This window comes from Sceloporus undulatus, chromosome 6, assembly GCF_019175285.1.
Source record: "Sceloporus undulatus isolate JIND9_A2432 ecotype Alabama chromosome 6, SceUnd_v1.1, whole genome shotgun sequence".
Taxonomy (NCBI): Eukaryota; Metazoa; Chordata; class Lepidosauria; order Squamata; family Phrynosomatidae; genus Sceloporus; species Sceloporus undulatus.
In genome coordinates this window covers 154,204,239-154,222,984 of record NC_056527.1, presented here as the reverse complement: position 1 = coordinate 154,222,984, position 18,746 = coordinate 154,204,239, and the positions used below count along the sequence as shown (strand labels likewise).

Genomic DNA, 18,746 nt, shown 5'->3' with positions numbered 1-18,746 from the left:
GGCCCCTAGGAGTATAAAAAAATAAAATAAAAATTGGCCCACACAAAGCACACTTTGGTTGTGGGGCATTTTAACAACAATTTTTGACCAGTGGTCTAAGATTCTGGGAGCTGAAGACCAAAACATGGAAGGCCAGTGTTTGGGAAGTATTGATCAAAACCAGTGATTCCCAAACTTTGGACTTCCAAGGGTTTTGGACTTCAGCCCCCAGAAGCTCCAACCAGTTTGGCCAACAGCCACAAATTCTGGGGGTGGAAATCCAAAACATCTGGAGGACCGAAATTTGGGAACTGCTGCTCTAAACACTGCATCACATTGGTTCTCTAGGAAGGATCTATCTGCTCTTTCCTCGCTTCTACCATAAAGGATTCAGATCAGTTTCGCCCCTCTGCCAGTTACGTTATGTAAAAACCACTGTTGGAAAGAGACACGTTGTGGGCTCATCATAATTGCACACAGCCTTCTCTTCTGTGAAACCACGGTTGCCGCTCCTGCGATTAGGCAGTAATCCCCCCAAAGAAAGAGAAGCCAAATTCCCAAGCTGCAGGGCCTGGGAAAAGCAGATCAGGGCAGAGAGGGTGGTCAGGAATGAACAGAATGCGGCGGTGGTCCATGAAGCACATTCCTTGCTCGGAGTTAACCCTTTGCTAGGAAGGAGAGAGACCAGCAAACCCCATTCCCTCAGTTCAAAAGAGGTTTCATGGCCATACTGTTTGGGGAGGGGGAATTCTGTGAGTTGCAATCCAAAAAAGCACCTTTTTCAAAAAGTCAAGGGCTTCCTTGTTTGGGGTGGGCAAAGTAAACAATTGTGATATTGAGCTACAATTGCCAGCAACTGCCTATCCAGCAGAGCCAGCGGTGAGGAATGATGGGAGCTGCAGTCCAACAGCATCTGGAAATCCACCCCATCCTAAATGTTAACATTTTTAGGAGAATTTAAGAGATTTTAGAGGGAATATGTTAACTCTCTGGATTATTGGTAGACTGCAGTCCCCATAATTGCTCCTTATAGAATAAACTCACTACAGACAATAGGATTCACAGTCCAAGTGTTGAAAAAACAGCATGATGTAGTAGTTTCAGTTTTGAACTAATACTCTGGGAGACCAAGGCCTGAATCTATACTCAGCCATGGGACCTTGCAGAAATCACACTCTCTCAGCGTTAGAGGAAAACAATGGCAAGCCTCCTCTGGATCAACCTTGCCAAGAAAAAACTGAAAGAGTCAACGTAAGTCAGAAGGTGAGTCTACACTGTATAAATAATTCACTCTGACACCACTATAAGTGCTGTAACTCCATCCTATGAAATACTGGGATCTGTAGTTTTACAGTGTCCTTGGCAAGGAGTGCCTCACCAAATTAGATTCCAGGATTCTATAGGATGAAGCCATGGCAATTGTAGGCTTCATCCACACTGCAGAAATAATACAATTTGACACTACTTTAACTATCACAGCTCCATCCTGTGGAATTCTGGAAACTGTAGTCTTGTGCCTTCGCTGTCAGAGAACTCTGGTGCCACAACAAACTACAAACCCCAGGATTCCATAGCATTGAATCATGGCAGTGAAAAGTGCTGTCAAACTGGATTATTCCTACAGTGTAGATGGACCCAGAAAAAACACAGAGCAACAACAGAACAGTTCTCCACAATCAGGTGCTGACGAGATGTACAGGATTATACCTCCCATCATGCAAGTTAGGCACCATAAGAGTTACAGTCCAGAAAATACCAGGTTGGAGAAGGCAGGAAGAGAAGATATATACACATTTAGACAGGACAGAGCATGAGCGAGGAAGCTTTCCAAAGCACACAGCACTGAAGAGGAGAAAAGGCAGCCTCTGAATTCTCTGCCGAAAGAACAAACTTCAGTTGAAATTCCAGCTTCCTGAACATGAAAGGGCAATTTTTAAGCCACAGGGGGAAAGTGGGAGACGGAGGTGGTGGAATTAGAAGGAAATGGCTGCGGCAAGAGCCTTCTGACAGATCAAAGCACTTGCAAAGCACCTTTGGCAACAGCAAACACATTTTCCTCTTCCCTTCTGAGCCTCCAAAGGAGCAGGTGTGGGCAGTCTGAAACTTGTGGGGATGGAGGGATGTTTTCTTGAGTAAAATAGGAAAAATAAATTCCTGAAAAAATAGTTTTTAAAAAATACCAAGCCACATACCACTTACAAACTCTTTTGGTCGCAGACAGATCCAAACCCCAGGCTACATTTTGTACATACCTCCAAACACAGTATGGAATCTATGCCCTTGAAGGCACAGCAGCATTAGAACATATAAAGCAGGGGCAAGCAGAGTGGCATCACTAGGGTTGGTGTCAGGGTGTCACCCCTGGGATGGGGGTATGGATGGTGCGTAAGTGGCCTTCTTACTGGGTCCCATGGTGATGAATTTTCTCTCCTGAAAGTCTTTGGGAGACACAATTCTCCTTTCAAATAGGTTGCAGGCCCTCCTGGTATGGTTAAGAAAAGATGGGCTAGCATACTACTTGGGACTTCAGTCTTTGCAAAAGTCCTTATGTGTGTACAAAATTGAATCGTGTAGTTGCTCAATGTCCATATTCTCACGGTTGCCATGATGTTTGAATGTAAGGTCATCCATTTCACAATGGTAGCCAGTGGAGTTGACTGATATGCCACTTTTGGTGCACATCATGACACCGGCTCAGGAAGTGATGGAGTGCAGTGGGAGCATATGATGTGCATCACAATTCTCCAAAGCACATTGTTGCAATTCACTAACAGGGTTCTGTTGTGTTTCTGCAATTCTACAGATTCATACATATTACAGACTGTGATGTAGGATTGTAGCCATGCATTTTTTAAAAAACAAGACATGGATCCAGAACACGGCCTCATAGCCCGAAAAACCCACAAAAAGCTATGGATGTCAGCCATGAAAGCCTTCGGCTTCACATGAACCTCTGTCTGTTTTAAGTTCTTGTTTTTTTCTGCATTTTTGGTAGCTCATATAAACTCTGGAAGTCTCCAGAGGGAGAAAATGGGCTCCCAGACTAACTGTATTTGCAAACATTGGGTTTTGAATTCAAGTTTAGCAAATAACTTTTTAACAAGCGATTTATTCCGTTCTGAGTTCCAGTTTCTTTTTTGAAGCAAGGCAAGTTACTTCTAATTTTACATCTGAGGATTGCTGTATGTCCCTCAAGCACTCTAAGGCAAACCTATCATGGAGTTTTCTTGGTAAGATTTGTTCAAAGTGGGGTTTGCCCTTGCCTTCATCTGAGGGTGAGAGAGTGTGACTTACCCAAGGCCACTCAGTGGGTTTCCACCCTGGATAGGCATTCTTAAAACTATCACTCTCTTTGCAAGGGAGGGGAAGCAACAATGGATTCTTCTCTTGGGCATGCTGTCAATGGAGATCTAGATTCTGTGGCAATTTTTTTGCCTAAAAACCATCACTACCATCAAGCTGTTAAAGGTAAAGGTAGTCCCTTGACATGAATGTCTAGTTGTAACCGACTGGAGGGGGCAGTGCCCATCTCCATTACTAAGCTGAAATGCCAGCATTGTCTGAGGACTGCTCTGGTGGTCATGTGGCAAGCATGACTGCACTGAACACTGTACCTATTTATCTACTTGCATGTCCATGCTTTCGAACTACTAGATTGGCAGTAACTGGGACTAGTGATAGGAGCTCACTCCATCATGTGGAACTTGGGCCTCAAACAGCCAACCTTCCAGCCATCAGAACCAGCATTTTAACCACTAAGCCACCACATTTAGAGTCCAGTAACAAGCTGTTACTTAACTCTAAGTCAGACAATAATGTAGACTCAAATTGATTAACTCAGACAAGTCACTTCAGTTACTCAACTTGGACTGGAGTCTGCAATACTGACTCAACTACTGTATATTTTTATTAACTGACTTGCTGCCCTAACTTCATTCAGAAATGTTACAGAACAGAAAACAGTTTTCCTCCTTTGATCAATGCTTCCATCTCACTGCTTTTTGCTTACTGTGATGAAAGCAGTATTTTACATTTGCTGTACAAGGAGAGACCTTCACTTCCTATAGCCCCCCCACCTGAGGCCCATTGCCTAATGTGTTTTCTGTTCCCCTCTGAGAAATGAACCCTGCACAATGGGAATGACTCTTAGGAATCTTCTGCACAAGCCCCATCCTTGCAGCGGTCACATTACCAAAAGTAAAATGGGAACACACCATTTTCAAGGCAGCCATCAATGCACTTCCTCTCAATTGTGTTACTGGGGCTGCTCACCCATTGCTCTTTCTTCCTGACTCTCCTTTAACCCTGCCTCCATGCTCTACACAGCATGGGTTTTTTGATTCCCCACACACACATTTTCTGCACAATTCTGTAACTCTGCTACCTCAATTGATGTTAAAAGGAAAAGAAAGAAAGTCAAGAATTTAGAGAACCAGCATGGCATTGTGGTTTAAGTGTTCGACTACGACTCTAGAGAAGAGGGTTCAAATCCTGGCTCAGCCACTGAAAAGCATGGGATGACCTTGGGCAAACCACACTCTCTCAGCCTCAGAGGATTGCAATGGCAAACACCCTCTGATGGAACTTGCCAAGAAAACTCCATGATATGGTCCCCCATAAGTCAGAAAGGACTTGAAAACACACATACACAAACAAGAATAATGAGAGGGAATGACTCACAACCATGCAACAGCCCCAGGAGTGACATTTTGTATATCTTGACCGAATGCCTAAATTTTGGATCTATGGACCATAATAAATTATGACTCACTGACATTTTGCACCTGGGGATTTGTGTGCTTGCCAGATCATTGACAGGTTTTCCTCATCAATGAAAAGGGACAGGTTGGAGACAGTGCAGCTAAGGGTCAGAGGTGTCATCATGTAATGAGTATCGCCAAGCCAGTTCCTTCCTAGTGTAATCACAGTGTAAAAGCTGTATATAGTAATTTCCTTACCTGTTGCTCCTAGGAAAAGCTTTAGAAGGCTCCTGGGATGGGCAATGGGGTGAGTAGTAGTCACCCCAGAGTGTTTCTCAGAGGGGAACCGCAAATGTGTTAGGCAATGGGATTGAGATGGGAGTTGAACTCTACTCAGCAGCCTGTCCCTGATGCACATCCAAGAAGCCTTCTAAAACATTTCCTAGGAGCAGCAGATTTCAAATGACTTGAAAGTATCTTGCAAGGACTTGAGACTTAAAGGTAGAGATTTCTGTCTTGAAGTAAAAGACTTCAACACTTCCAAAAGGTGGTGTCAACATAACCCAGGCCCATGGAGGCAAATACCAGATGAGAGAAAGGCTCTCTACAACAGGGGTGTAACTACAGATTGGAGGAAGGGCAAAATGAGGACACTGTCCCCCAAATAAAAATTCTTTTCCCTTCCCCATGAAATTTTCCTTCATTCCCCAAATTTCTAGCATTGCAGTAACTTAAAACTTCATTTGAGCATTTAGAAATGCAACTTAAGCATCCCAAGAAAAAGAGCAGGTATAGTTACAAGGGAATGAAAAACACAGCAAACATAAAGAGTTCTGGGTGTGAAGAATTTTGTGAGCCTTCAGTGCCAAAAATCTGAGGACCGGAAGAAAATTTTATGGGAAGTCAGAATTTTTATTTAGAAGGGCAATGCCTGTATTTTGCTCCCTCCTGTAGCTACAGCCCTGCAAAAGCTGGCATGGGGCCCTGATCCTACCCACAGGCATTTCTGGGCCTGTACTTTGAAACCAAAGTGGCCAGTTCGAACCACTCAAAGCTTGAAAGTCACTTTCAAGATTGAAAACTGGAATGGTACCTTTAATGGTTGTGTAGAAGAGGGAACAAGTAACAAACTATACCTGCTGAAATTCCACCTTCAAGTTGCCCATTGACCTATGGCAACCCCCTGAATTTCATAGGGTTTTCTTAGGCAAGGAATCCTCAGAGGCAGTTTTGCCAGTTCCTTTCTCCGAAACATAACCTACAGCATCTGGAATTCCTTGGCAGTCTCCTGTTTAAGTATTAACCAAAGTCAACCCTGCTTAGCTTCCAAATTCAGACAGCATTTGGGGTCTTTAGAGTATTTACCAAACACAACCATTAAAGGTACAACCCTCTCCACTTTTACTCCAGGCAACACTACTTGCATAAAACAATGAGTTTAGTGCAATTGGTTCCTTACTCTCAATTACTGCATTGCATTAAAGTTTGTAAGTAAAGGGATAACTTCACGTTATTTGCCATTGTAACTAATTCCTTTCATGACTCTTACAATTCTAACTAATTGCAGTTAGTTTTATAGTTACAGGATATGTGTGATACCACTTCTTAACTTTAAATGACAGGCCAGGAGTTGGTGGCATATTGATGTTTTTCTGCCTTTCCTTTGAAAGAAACCCTAATGCTTGCATATTACAATTTGTTTTTCAACACAAAGAAAGCAAAGAGACATTTAATATTTTGTTTTAAAAAAACACATCTATAATGATAACTACTATTGTAAATGTGTTTAAGTTTTCCACACTCAATGATCACTATGTGTACACGCATGTATACGTACTTTGGCCCTATTAACTTTCTCATGTTTATATTCTGTCAGTTCAGCAATAATTCCCAACTGCCTTACTACAACATTTCTAGCCAGAGGTCTATTCTGTGAGTGCAGCAAGCCATGCTGGGGAAAAGTTATGGCAAACAGCTGTGACCTTCTGCTTCTGTTTATTCTAACACAGGAGTGGGCACATGTGCCAGATGTGGAGGTCATATCTGCCACCCACAATACTCTACTGGGCCCCATCACCTGTGTTTGTATTCTGTAGTTCCTACCCTGAAAATTCATGGAGCTGGTGCCAAATGGAAAAAGAGTGTCCCCCATGTTGCCAGAGGGCTCTGTTGGCCATTTTTGCTGCAATTGGGAGCAGCTTTACACAGCAACAGTTTGCTTTTGTCTGAGCCCACTGAGAAGAACCAAGTCCTCATTGATTCAGTACGTCTGCTGTAGCTGAGAAATATTTCAATCTGGGAAAATTATAATTTACTAAACAATAACAAAATAATCAAGTCAGGATGGGAAATTCTGCTTCCAAAGCAGGCTGCATCACAGTAGCTTTGCTATATATAAATATGTCTTTAAATGCTATGCATCATCACCACTAAGTGGCAGTAGAATATAAGCTATGACTAGAAATTACATTCATTTACAAAGCAACCTGGTCAGTGGGGGGGGGGACATAATGGAATGTGGATGGGCTTTACCAGGCTGTATAGGTGTGGCGTGGTGTTTTGAGCATTGGACTGTGACTCTGGAAACCATGGTTTGAATTCCCGCTTGGACATGGAAAACCACTGGGTCACCTTGGGCAAGTCACATTCTCTCTCAGCCTCAGAGGGCTGCCATGAAAGCCCGATTCACCTTCAGATCACCCTAAGTCAGAAATGACTTGAATACACACAACAGTAACAATCACTACTATATAATATAGCACTTTGATTTCACTTTTGAACTATCATGGTTCCACCGTATGTAATTATAGGATATGTTACAACACCTTCAAAAATGAGCCTGGGGGATTCTGGGAGCTGCACTCTAAAAAGTAGCATTTCCAAGCACTGGTGATGATGTTAATTTTAGTGTATGAGGCAGCACTTAAGAGGTGATATGACAGCTCTGTTTAAATATTGGAAGGGATGTCATATTAAGAAGCAAGCTTGTTTTCTGCTGCTCCAGGGAACAGGACCCCAAGCAATAGATGCAAGCTCCAGGAAAAGAGATTCCACCTCAACATTAGGAGGAACTTCCTGACAGTAAGGGCTGTTCGACAGTGGAACATACTCCCTAGGAGTGTAGTGGAGTCTCCTTCTTTGGAGGTCTCAGGAGGTTGGACTGGATAGTCCTTGTGGTCTCTTCCAACTGATTCTATGATTCTATATACTTCCCTCACCCGTTACAGAAGGTACCACATTTTTTTATTCCACCCATTTTATTTTATTTTATTGTTTTGCATTTCAAAATTGGTCAAGACAGCTCACGGTTGACCCGAGTCTGGCTTTTCTTGCAGGCAAGGAGAAACACCAGAGTCACTGAAGCCAACGCTAGAAGGGCAGTTGCTACAGTCAGGCCCATCATTGTAAACAGAAACTTTGCATGGACACCTGAAGGCAAAAATCATAAGAGACAGTCAGAACTTTGTCTCCATCACTGGAAGCCAGTCACCGGGGCTGCTTCATGTGCATCATTTCATGCGTCATTCAAGAATTAAGTTCCCATATCTGCATGTCTTTTAAAAATTGAAAAAAATTAAGTTCTCAAGCAACATTGAGAATTCAAGTGGCATCACTAGGGCAGGAGTTTGGATAAGAAGTTCCAATGCAGAAAAGGCCTTGCTTAACATATTTTTAACTAATACATTGCCATTCTCTAGAGAACAAGCCCCATCGAGCCCTTCAAATCCAAAATCTAAGGTTACCCAACTGCATCACTTCTTGTCTGTCATCATAGGCTATTTTTAAATCTGAATTAAACACTTTTCTTCCTAAAGCATTTGGGACTTTAATTTTGTTATCTTTGGTTACATGTATTGGCTAGTTTTTTTATATATATCGTATCACATTTTTGTGTTTTACCTGGATTAATTTGTTTTGTAACTATACTGTTATAAATTTATTTCTTCCTCCGCTCTGTATGTTCATGCACACATTTTAGGTTGTACATCTCTGGCAGGACCCACTGGTTTTGGTTACCTGTAAAGTGCCATGCAAACTGATGGTGCTTTATAAACAAACAACAACAATTCTTGCTGTAATTCAAACCATTTACTTCTCCCAAGTGTAACCTGGACTGTTTTTCCAGCACTGGCTATAAAATACAATATTGTATTTTATATTGAGTGTGACCATCAGTACACTTAGTTATGTGGTGGTTACAATGATCAGCCTCAAGTCTGCTTGTTTCCTTACCTGAAGATGCCAGAGCCTGAACCTTAGATCTTCTGCATGTAAGGAAGGTGCCCTACCACCTAAGCTACAAATAGAGTTTATAAGTTTCTACACCATAGAAATGCCAAAAGCTGACTAGAATGCAGTAATGTCACTCCATTTCTCATTGCGAGACGTTCACATCTGGCCCTCCCTGACAAAGATAGACCAGATTCTTCCACCAAATGCCAAAGACAGGTGATCAAAGACTGTCTTATCCCTTTTATAGGTATAGCCCTATGCCATTGGAACCTGTTCTTCTATAAGCTTGGGCAGCTGCAGTTCCCCATGGGACTTCTATAGTCAAACCTACTGACTTGCCTAGCAAGGCACACTGCCAAAATATTTAAAATGGAAAGTGCAGCTGTGTCCTGCTTTACCAAGTCAAACTATAAGTCCATCTTTCCTAACAATATCATAAAAGATCTGAACTTTTGGTCCTCCAGATGTTTTGGCCAATCCAAGCTATCCGATAGGCCGTATCTCCATACCTTGAGATCCAAAGGAGAACCCCTTCTTCAGTCCCACCACCTTTATAGGAATGGTTGGTGGGAACACTAGAGGGCCTTCTTAGTGGCTGCTCCTAGACTTTGAAACCTCTTCCATAAGAAGGCTTAAATGACTCCCCTATTCTTGCTGTCCTTCCATCAGCAGGCAAAGAATTTTTTCAGGCAGGCTTTTAGAACTGGATACATTTAGCAAAATATCTCTAAGTGCTGTATGGTTTTTAAATTATATAGTTTAACTTTCTAAAATTGTGTTCAGAATACCAGCATGATTTTGATATGGTCCATAGTTTAATTTGGTGTTCACGTTGCCTTTTTATATGTATTTAATTGTAACCTTTTAAGCTGCCTTGAGTCCCAGTCTTGGGGAAATGGCAGGATATTAATAAAGTGGAACCAGTGGCCTTGGGCAAGTCACACACTCTCAGCCTCAGAAAACCCTATGACAGGCTCACCATAAGCCAGAAATGACTTGAAGGCACACAACAAAAATTAATAATGATGATTAATGAGGAGGAGGAGGGAGGAAGAGGAGAAGGTGATATTCTTGGAACTGAACCAAACTATCTGGAGATCCAGCAGTTGGGTACCAACGTAGCCAGATTCTGTAGCTGCTTCAACTGATAATCTCTCTCCAGGGTCTTTGACAGTGGTCTTTCCTAGTCCTACCTTGAGATGCCACAACTTGAACAGTAGAACACTTGCAAAGGTTCAAGGCTCAATACCTGGCATACTAGGAAAAACAATCCTGAGAAACCAATTTGATGAGCCACTTCCAGTCAGGATTTGATAATATCAGACTAGATTGGGGTGGGAATTATGCAGCCCTCCAGTTGCTATTCCCAGCAGCCCTCACATTTGGCTAGAGGTGTTGCAAGCTGCAATGGAACAATGTCCAGAGAACCACAAGATTCCCACTCCTGGGCTAGATGGACCAAGACAACTTGGAATAAGGCAACCTCCTACATTGCCATGCCCTTCTGAACTTAACATAAATGGCCTCCTTCAAACTAGTCTTACCTTTTTTCATTAGCCCCATTCTGTCTTGGAGTTCAGAACGAGGCATTAAAGTATTTGGATCATCCAAGATGACAGGTCCTAGCACAACATCAGCTTCCGTTTCTTCCACTGAAGGATCATCTGTGTAGGAAAGAAGTTCAGAACAATTTTCACCTAGGCTGAGCTCATTTTGTATTGACACACACCCTCCAATCTAAGAGATGGGGATCAGAATTTACTGTGTATAGAAGCAGCGTCTCTCTGGAATCGTCCTCCTGAGCCTCTCCACCAGGCATTGCGGCTTCCAGATTGGCCTCCAAATAACCCACAGTTCTTAGTCTCACAACATCTGCAAACATCTCCAGTACCTTCAACTGGGAGCCAACTGCAGCAAGCCAAAGTAGAGAAAGACATTTGAGATCACTCCTGCATTAACCTGCTCTTTATTTTCCTTTCCTCCCTCCTCTCCATGGCTCTCACTTGCCCTTCTTACTTGTTACTGGCTTTATTAAAAGAGCAAGCCTTGTTCAGAGGATCCAGAGGTTGATCAGCTGCTGTGACTTTCAAGTGGCAGGTAATATAAATCTGGAAGGACAGAATAGGGGATGACAGTGAAGCACCTCTGGAAAGTAAGTTAGGGCAGAGAGGACAGAACTGGATCTTGAAGTAACGTTTTGCTAGCATTAAGTGGTGGGAGCAGAAACTAGTTTATCTGAAGGACAATTCATGGCTAAAGTAACAAGCCACTGTAACATAAATCAATGGCTTAGTGTGACATACAGTCACTTTGCCAATAACACTAAGGCAGTTCTTCCAGTGATCAATGTTAAAAGGGAATACAGCATGCAAATGTTGTGTGTATTATGGTGCATTTCAGGACAACAAGCTCAACATCTTCTCGGTTATCTAGAGCAGCATTCTATTGAACAAACAGAGAATTAATTCATTTCTAAAGATCTCAATAAATGTATGTGAGATAATCTTAGGCTTCTAGATGTTGGGTTAAAAAACTCATCATTTCCCAAAGTCCATGTCGGCAGGGGCTTGTGGAAGTTGGAGCCAACATCTAAAGAGCTTCAGGTTCTTTGTGCTTGTTTTAGATACTCACCACATCTCTGATGTCTCCTGCAAACCTGAAGGCATCAATTTTGAACTGGAGAGAATCTTGTTTGGGTCTTGGAGACACAAAGGCAGAGCTGGAGTCATCTGATTGCCCATCAACCAAACATCTAGATGCAACATTGAATTAACAACATTATACAGTAAGTCTGAAGCCAAGAAAGCTGACACAACCCAGAAGATACCACAGAGACACAAGTGCTTCTTACCCATGGTAGTCAACAACAGCATATCTGGGAGAAGACGCAGTGTCTGGACTCAGGGTGGCCACACAGTGGTCAACAAAGAGCCTCAAGGCCACATGGTTGTCAGTATTCACATCTGCCTGGATGTGCATGGTTTCCCCCAGCTGGTACCTGTTTGAGGTTCTCTCAACACTCCAGTCACCTATAAGACAAGTTTTAATCAAGGTGCTGATGGGCAATGTCCCTAGATGTCACCATTACAGGAAAGGTCCAATCAGTCAGGGATGGAAGCATCTCTGACCCTGCAGAAGTTGCTGAATTCCATTTCCCATCCATTGCCTGAGCAGGGGTGGCTGAGGATGATAGGAACTAGAGTTCAGTGACATCTGGAGAATCACAGGGTCCAAAACCCTGCACTAGTCAATGGTTTCTCAAAGTTTGTGGAATTTGGTTTAGACTACAATTCCCAGAATAGAGCAAGAGGTTCCCCCACCCAACCGCTCTATGGAAAAGGAGTAACAGGTGGTTTCTGCTACAGTCACAGGAGATGTGTTGATGCATGGGACATCTCCAGACAGACAGCACGATTTGGGAGGAAATCAACTGGGACCAGAGTACTCAAACCTGATCTCCAGCTCTTTTGTACTTCAGCTCCCAGAAACCTCTATGAGCATGGTCAATGGGTGCTGGGAGCTGCAGTTTGATTGAACCATTGTCAAGAGCAGTCTCTTTCCCAGGGTCATCCACTAAGGAGGGAAGGGGACAGCCACAGTTACCACTAGATTTGGCCCCCAACCATTGAAAATATCCAGTTCCCAACCAATTTCTTCCAAGCAAATCCTACCCACTACCTGGCCCTGGAGAGCATACCCTTCAACTGTCCTTTCTGCAGGTCTCTTCTATGGAGTGGATTACCCTTCCTCTCACACTGTCACCTACCATTCATGAGGCGTAAGGAGAAGGCCAACCGCTGTTCTGAAGAAATGGTAGAGGTGAAGGGAACCCATGTGGGTCGGATGGCTTTGCTGCTCACGTTGTCTTTCCTGAAGGAAGGAAGGAAGGAAGGAAGGAAGGAAGGAAGGAAGGAAGGAAGGAAGCTCAGTTGGGTCAACTACATTCTTAGAGGAGCAGTTCTATATAATCAGAGCTGGATTAGATGGGTTAGATGGCAACTTAGTATAAGGCCAATGGATCTTCTAGTCCATCTTTTTGTCTCTGCAGAAATTCATAACTAAAATGTTCCCCAAAAAACCAAAGGCCTTGGATTGTCTCGATTAAGCCAAGTTGATTTAAACCCAGTTTAAACCAGGTTGCTTTAAACTGCTCTTTAAAGAAAAACTAAAGTTCAACAAAAAACCACTCCTTGTTCTTCAATATGAAACAACGACCGTTTGAATTTAAACATTTTAACTTTTAACCATTTTATTGGCAGTCGTACAATGTTAGGCCTGTATCCAGTGTTACTTGCTTGTTTTTAATCCCTTTAAAAATGCCATTCAGAAACAAAATCCTTCCATTGATATAAAGGTCAATCAAAACAATTCTGATAATATTTTGCATGTTTTTTCACAAAGGGCCCATACAGACAGGCCAAAATAAAGCTGCTTCGGGTCACATTGGAGATATGCTGTTTAAATGATGTACGTATGTGTCCTAAGAGGCCAGAACCTGTGCCAAAGCTGTGGTCCAGTCCTTAGGACTGGAGCGTGGTTTTGTCGTGGCTTCTGGCCTCTTAGGACGCATGCTTCATTTAAACAGCATACCTCCAAAGTGCCCCAAAGCAGCTTTATTTTGGTCAGTCTGTACAGGCCCATAGAAAGGTAAATGTAAATCTCTAGTCATAGGGGGTGGTGCTCATTTCCAATACTAAGCCGAAGATCAAGCATTGTCCAAAGACAAATCCAATGGTTATGTGGCCAGCATGACTGCACCAAACACTGTTACCTTCCCACCAAAGTAGTACTTATCTATCTGCTTGCATTAGCATGCTTTCAAACTGCTAGGTTGGCAGAAGCTGGGGCTAGTGACAGGAGTTCACCCCATCATGTGGCACTCAGGCCTCAAACTACCTGATGGTCAGAATTGGCATCTTAACCATTAAACTACGTATATTCAGATTTAAGCAGTAGAAAAATGGTGTTTCATTGAAAGATGTCGATCATATGTTTGCATGGCTGGGGGTTTGCACCTGATGGCCCTTGAGGTCTCTTCCAGCACTATGATTCTATATCAAAACTTTGTAACTTTGGAATGTTAATGGTAGAAAACACTAAGATCAAGCTTCCTAATACATAAAAAAGTATTTCATGGTATTCATCTAAGGAGGACTCATTTTTTTTCAATAAAACATTAATTAAAAAAAACCTGGCAACAAAATAAACCAGTTTCAAACCTACCCACCCCCAAATTTTTAAACCCAGTGTTTTTCCAACCTTGAGAAGAAGGTCCCTCACCTTGGAAAATGACATTCAATTGGAACTTCAGCTGAACTGGTCCTGACAATAACAGGATTGCTTCCAAGATTCGGGTGGTAGTAGAGGGTTACGCTATAAACCAGGGAGTCTGGAGTCATCTAGAGAGAAAAGAATGGTGCAAAAAGATGACTTTAAAGCAAGTTTCCTCTCCCCCCCCCATCTGATCCTCTCCAGATACATTGAGCTACATCTCCTGTTGTCTTCAGCTGACATATTTGACGGGGGAGTCTACTGCTCCTGATATGTTTTCTTTCTCCATCAGCAGTTATATCAGCAGTGAAGGGGTTGTAGCCTGCCAGGAGCTGTTAAACTCTAACTCCCATCAGCCCTATGTAAACTGATAAGTAGTGAGGAACTGTGGAAACTTATGGTCTTGGTGGGATAAAATGTTTCCCAACCCCAGCTGTAGAAATTCTTCATTGTCTGGGGAAGCATCTATATCAACATATTATGCTAGTGAGAGCCATGAGAGCCAGTGTGGTGTAGTGGTTTGAGTGTTAGACTAGGACTCTGGAAACCAGGATTCAAATCCCAGTTCAGAAAACTAAACCCACGGAGTGACCTTGAGCAAATCACACTCTCTCAGCCTCAGATGAAGGAACTTGTCAAGAAAACCTGATGGTAGGTTCACCTTAGGGTCACTACAAATCAAAAATGTCTTGAAGGTACACAGCAACAATAAAGAGAGAGCCAGCATGGTGTAGTGGTTTGAGTGTTAGACATGAATCAAAATTCTTGTACAATGAATCGTCAGAAAGCAAAGTTGTCAGTAGCTCAGCTGCCCATGAAACAAGTTTTGGGTTTTGGACTATTGCAGATTTCAGAATTCCAGATAATTGGGACTCAACCTGTGGCTACATACATATATGTTTGTGCGTGTGTGTTATTGGTTATGTTCCAGCTCTGAACAAAACAGTATGAAAAGGAAAAACAAAACCCAACAATAAATACAGTCCCTAAGGCGAACTTACCTGCAAGGTACTGCCACACTCATGGAGCCCCACATCAAAGATCACAGCATCTTCTGCAGCATCAAGGGAGGTGGGCCGGCAGCCCAGGGAACCCAGGGTCAAGTCAGCAGCCTGGATGAGCCTCCCAGTGCCAAAAAGGTCCCTTTTGACAGTCACCACCACCTGAGCCTCTCCACATTGTACAGTCACTGGTTGCAAACTGGACAAAACCCTTGGTTGGGAGACATCCACCCAAGCCCAGGGGGAGGACCAAGCCAAAGAAGAGCCATAGATCTGCTCCACTGGTGGGACATCTCTGGCAAAAGATCCCCAGGACAAATCATTTCTTGAAAAATCCCAGGGATTGTAAGGATTTACCAGGCTGATTGTAATAAACAAAAGGATGCCCTGAAAACCATGAGAAAACCCCATGCTGATATCTGAGTTGAATGAACCAAAGAAGCCAAACAGAAGGCCCAGGAAGCTTTATATACTGCAGATGGGTCTCCTCTCCTTTCACAGCTGACTTGTGTTACAACTATGGGGTGACTTTGGCCTTCTGCAATGAGACTCAGCTGGAGATAAGGTGAGTTATAGCTCTGCGACCTGATCCTGAAAACACTTCAAACTTTATAGCATCAAGAAAGCACCTGCACCATCTCTGCTTCTAGAAACTCCTTTATGACCTCTGAAGATCTGCCCAGAACTGATGCTGGGAAGGTTGCTTTCAGAGACTACACATCCCAGAATCTTCCAGCCAGCCTTTCTCAAGCTGGTGTCTTCCAGATGTGTAAAAATTCCCTTCATACCACAGCCCTAGCCTATCCCAATCAGGCATCCTCCAGATGGAGACAACTCCCATCATCCCCAACCCTAGCCTTCCCCAATGTGGTACCCTCCAGACGAGATTCACAACTCTCATCACACCCAACCAGAAGGGTTAGTGGCTTGAAAGGATGTCAGGTTATGGAAGATTGCCTTGCACGCTCCTTCCACACACTGAAAAAGGCAGTGTTCCTGACCAGAGTTCAGAAAAGTTACTTTTTGCTGGAGGAATGCCAGTTGTCATAATGCAGGTTCTGTGCCTGGCTATAATGTCATGACAAATTTTGAACTGCTAATTCTCATCTGAAGTACAGACATTTGACAAAGGCCTTAGCTTTCCACCAAGGTTTAGAAATTATGGCTTAGTGATCTTGATGAGTGATCAAAGCACCATTGTTGTTGTGTGCCTTCAAGTCAGATCCAGTTTATGGTGGCCCTAAGGCAGAATTTGTTCAGGGGGGGGGGGGGTTACCTTTGTTTTCCTCTGAGGCTGAGAGATTGGGACTAGACCAAAGTCACTGAGTGGGTTTCTATGGCTGAGCAGGGATTCAAACCCTGGCCCTGCATAATCCTAATCCATCACTGAAACCACTGCACCATGCTAGCCTTCAAAGCCTCTGTGGGCAACAGGTGGGATGGAGATAAGCCTAAATCATAATACAAATGCAGTGAAAGGTGATGAGGTAAACAGTTTGATTTCAATGAGGGCCATGAAAGGTAGTTAAAGAACCAATGAAGATGGGTCTTTCATAGCAGTCAAAATAAACATGTGAAGAGTAGAGTGTGACAGATCCTGCTTCAGTACAAAGTTCTCAGCTTTTTGTCAGCACATCATGTGTATTTGTGCCATCAAGTCACTTGCCAATTTATGGCAGCCCCATGGATTTCATAGGGTTTTCAAAAATGGTTTTGCCAGCTCCTTCCTCTGAAATATGGCTTATAGCATTGGCAGTCTCCCATCCCAGTACTAACCAGGGCCGACCCTGCTTAGCTTCCAAAATCAGACCAGATCTGGTCCCTTGACAAGTATTAATTGTGCATCTGATGTGTCTGGCCTTTCCACCTGGAACAATGTTGTGGTTGACCAGAGTATAGGTAGATGTTCGTTGGAAATGACTTAAAGGCACGCAGGAACTTCAATCAGCAGTGGAGAAAAGAGCTGGCATCTTCCAGATGTTTTGTGTTTTCAACTTACATTAGCCCCAGCTAGACCAGGAGTGCTCAATTCACACACAAAGCATCTGGAGGTCTCCAGTTTTTACCATCCCACTGACATGAAGGCCAGCAGCCAGCACCACAGAATCTTTCAATGAAGCATTTTTTTCAATAAAGCATCACTGAACACAGCAGCTCTCCATGTGAAAATAGTCAGTGGATACAGAGTAAAGCTGAGACTTTTAGCATACAATGCAAACTACATGATAACGGAGGGGGCCTTTTCAGTGATTTCACCCAAAATCTCTACCCTGCCACTGAAGACCATTTTAATCTTCCCAGGCACATTATATATTGTTTTGTGTTTCAGCATCTTAAGACATGTATCCTCCTACATGTCCTCCAGGATGTGGTTTCTTTTGGTATATGTGTGTTGTGTGTCATCAAGTTGTTTCCAACTTACGGAGACCCTAATATGGGGTTTTCTTGGCAAGATTTGTTCAAAGGAGGTTCACCATTGCCTTCCCCAGAGGCTGATAGCATGTGACTTGCCCAAGGTCACCCAATGGGTTTCATGGCCCAGTGGGGAATCGAACCCTAGTCTCCAGAGTCATAGTCTAACACCCAAACCACTAAGCCACATTGGGCATCTGGCTTTATCCTAGTTTTGTATTTTGTTTCTTTAATGTACCAGTTCAGTTCCAGAAGGGCAATATACAGTCGGTCCTCTGTACCCACATATTTTTTCATCCATGGATTCAAGCATCCACAGCTTGAAATATTCAAGATTAATATGAATTCTAAAAGCAAACCTTGTTTTTGCCATTTTATATAAGAGACACCATTTCACTATGTCATTGTATTTATGAACACTCACAGACCTCTGTATCTATGGAGGGTTCCTGGAATCAAACCAAGGACCCACTGTGATAATATAGTAATACTAGGAGGAAGGAGGAAGAAAAGGAAGATGAAGATGATATGTGGTAATGATTAATTCCAGCATTATTCCCAAGTCCCATACTAGTTCATAGATTTCTCAAAATCAAATACCCTCCAAGAAAAGTATTCAATAGAGTTTATTCAGAACTACATTTTAATACAACAGGTTATTTGGAAATAATGGCTAACAAGCATTGAAAAGAAAAAGAATGAGTATACTATGTGCAGACAGATTCAGCTTGTTGGCTATAGAGAAGAAAAGAAAAAGGAAGAGCCAGACAGCTGGTAAGGCCAATTGACTGGGGAGAGAGGGGAGCAAAGTATCATTTGTGACAAAGCTTTCGTGAAACAATGGAAAATGCTGCTTTAAAATGGAACAGAATGTGGTGTATCTCTGCAGGCAGACCTTTAAATCAGTGGTGGACAAAGTACAGCCATCCATTTGTTGATGGACTCCATCAGACATAGTCATCAGTGAATAATGCTAAGAGATCTGCCATTCACTAACATGTGGAGGGCCTCAACTTACCCACCCTTGCTTTAAGTCTTTAGGAAAGAGAGATGGAATAAAAAAATCAGAGCTAAAATGAGTGCTTTCAAGCCAGTGGTTGCATGCTCCCTATTCCTACCCATGGACTATGGGGTAACCATGATGTCTTTG

At 42.9% G+C, this 18,746-nt stretch overlaps 1 protein-coding gene across 1 annotated transcript; it reads right to left on the bottom strand.

Moving 5' to 3' along the window:
• Positions 1 to 7,936: 7,936 nt before the first annotated feature.
• Positions 7,937 to 16,378, bottom strand: LOC121935298 (zona pellucida sperm-binding protein 3-like). The gene is made up of 9 exons (XM_042476679.1): positions 15,185 to 16,378; positions 14,193 to 14,311; positions 12,679 to 12,782; positions 11,764 to 11,941; positions 11,544 to 11,664; positions 10,929 to 11,020; positions 10,675 to 10,820; positions 10,457 to 10,576; positions 7,937 to 8,108 (listed from the first exon to the last, which is right to left on the bottom strand). The coding sequence occupies exons 1-9, from the start codon at positions 15,593 to 15,595 to the stop codon at positions 7,972 to 7,974; spliced, it is 1,428 nt and encodes a 475-aa protein (XP_042332613.1). The 5' UTR covers positions 15,596 to 16,378; the 3' UTR covers positions 7,937 to 7,971.
• Positions 16,379 to 18,746: the final 2,368 nt, after the last annotated feature.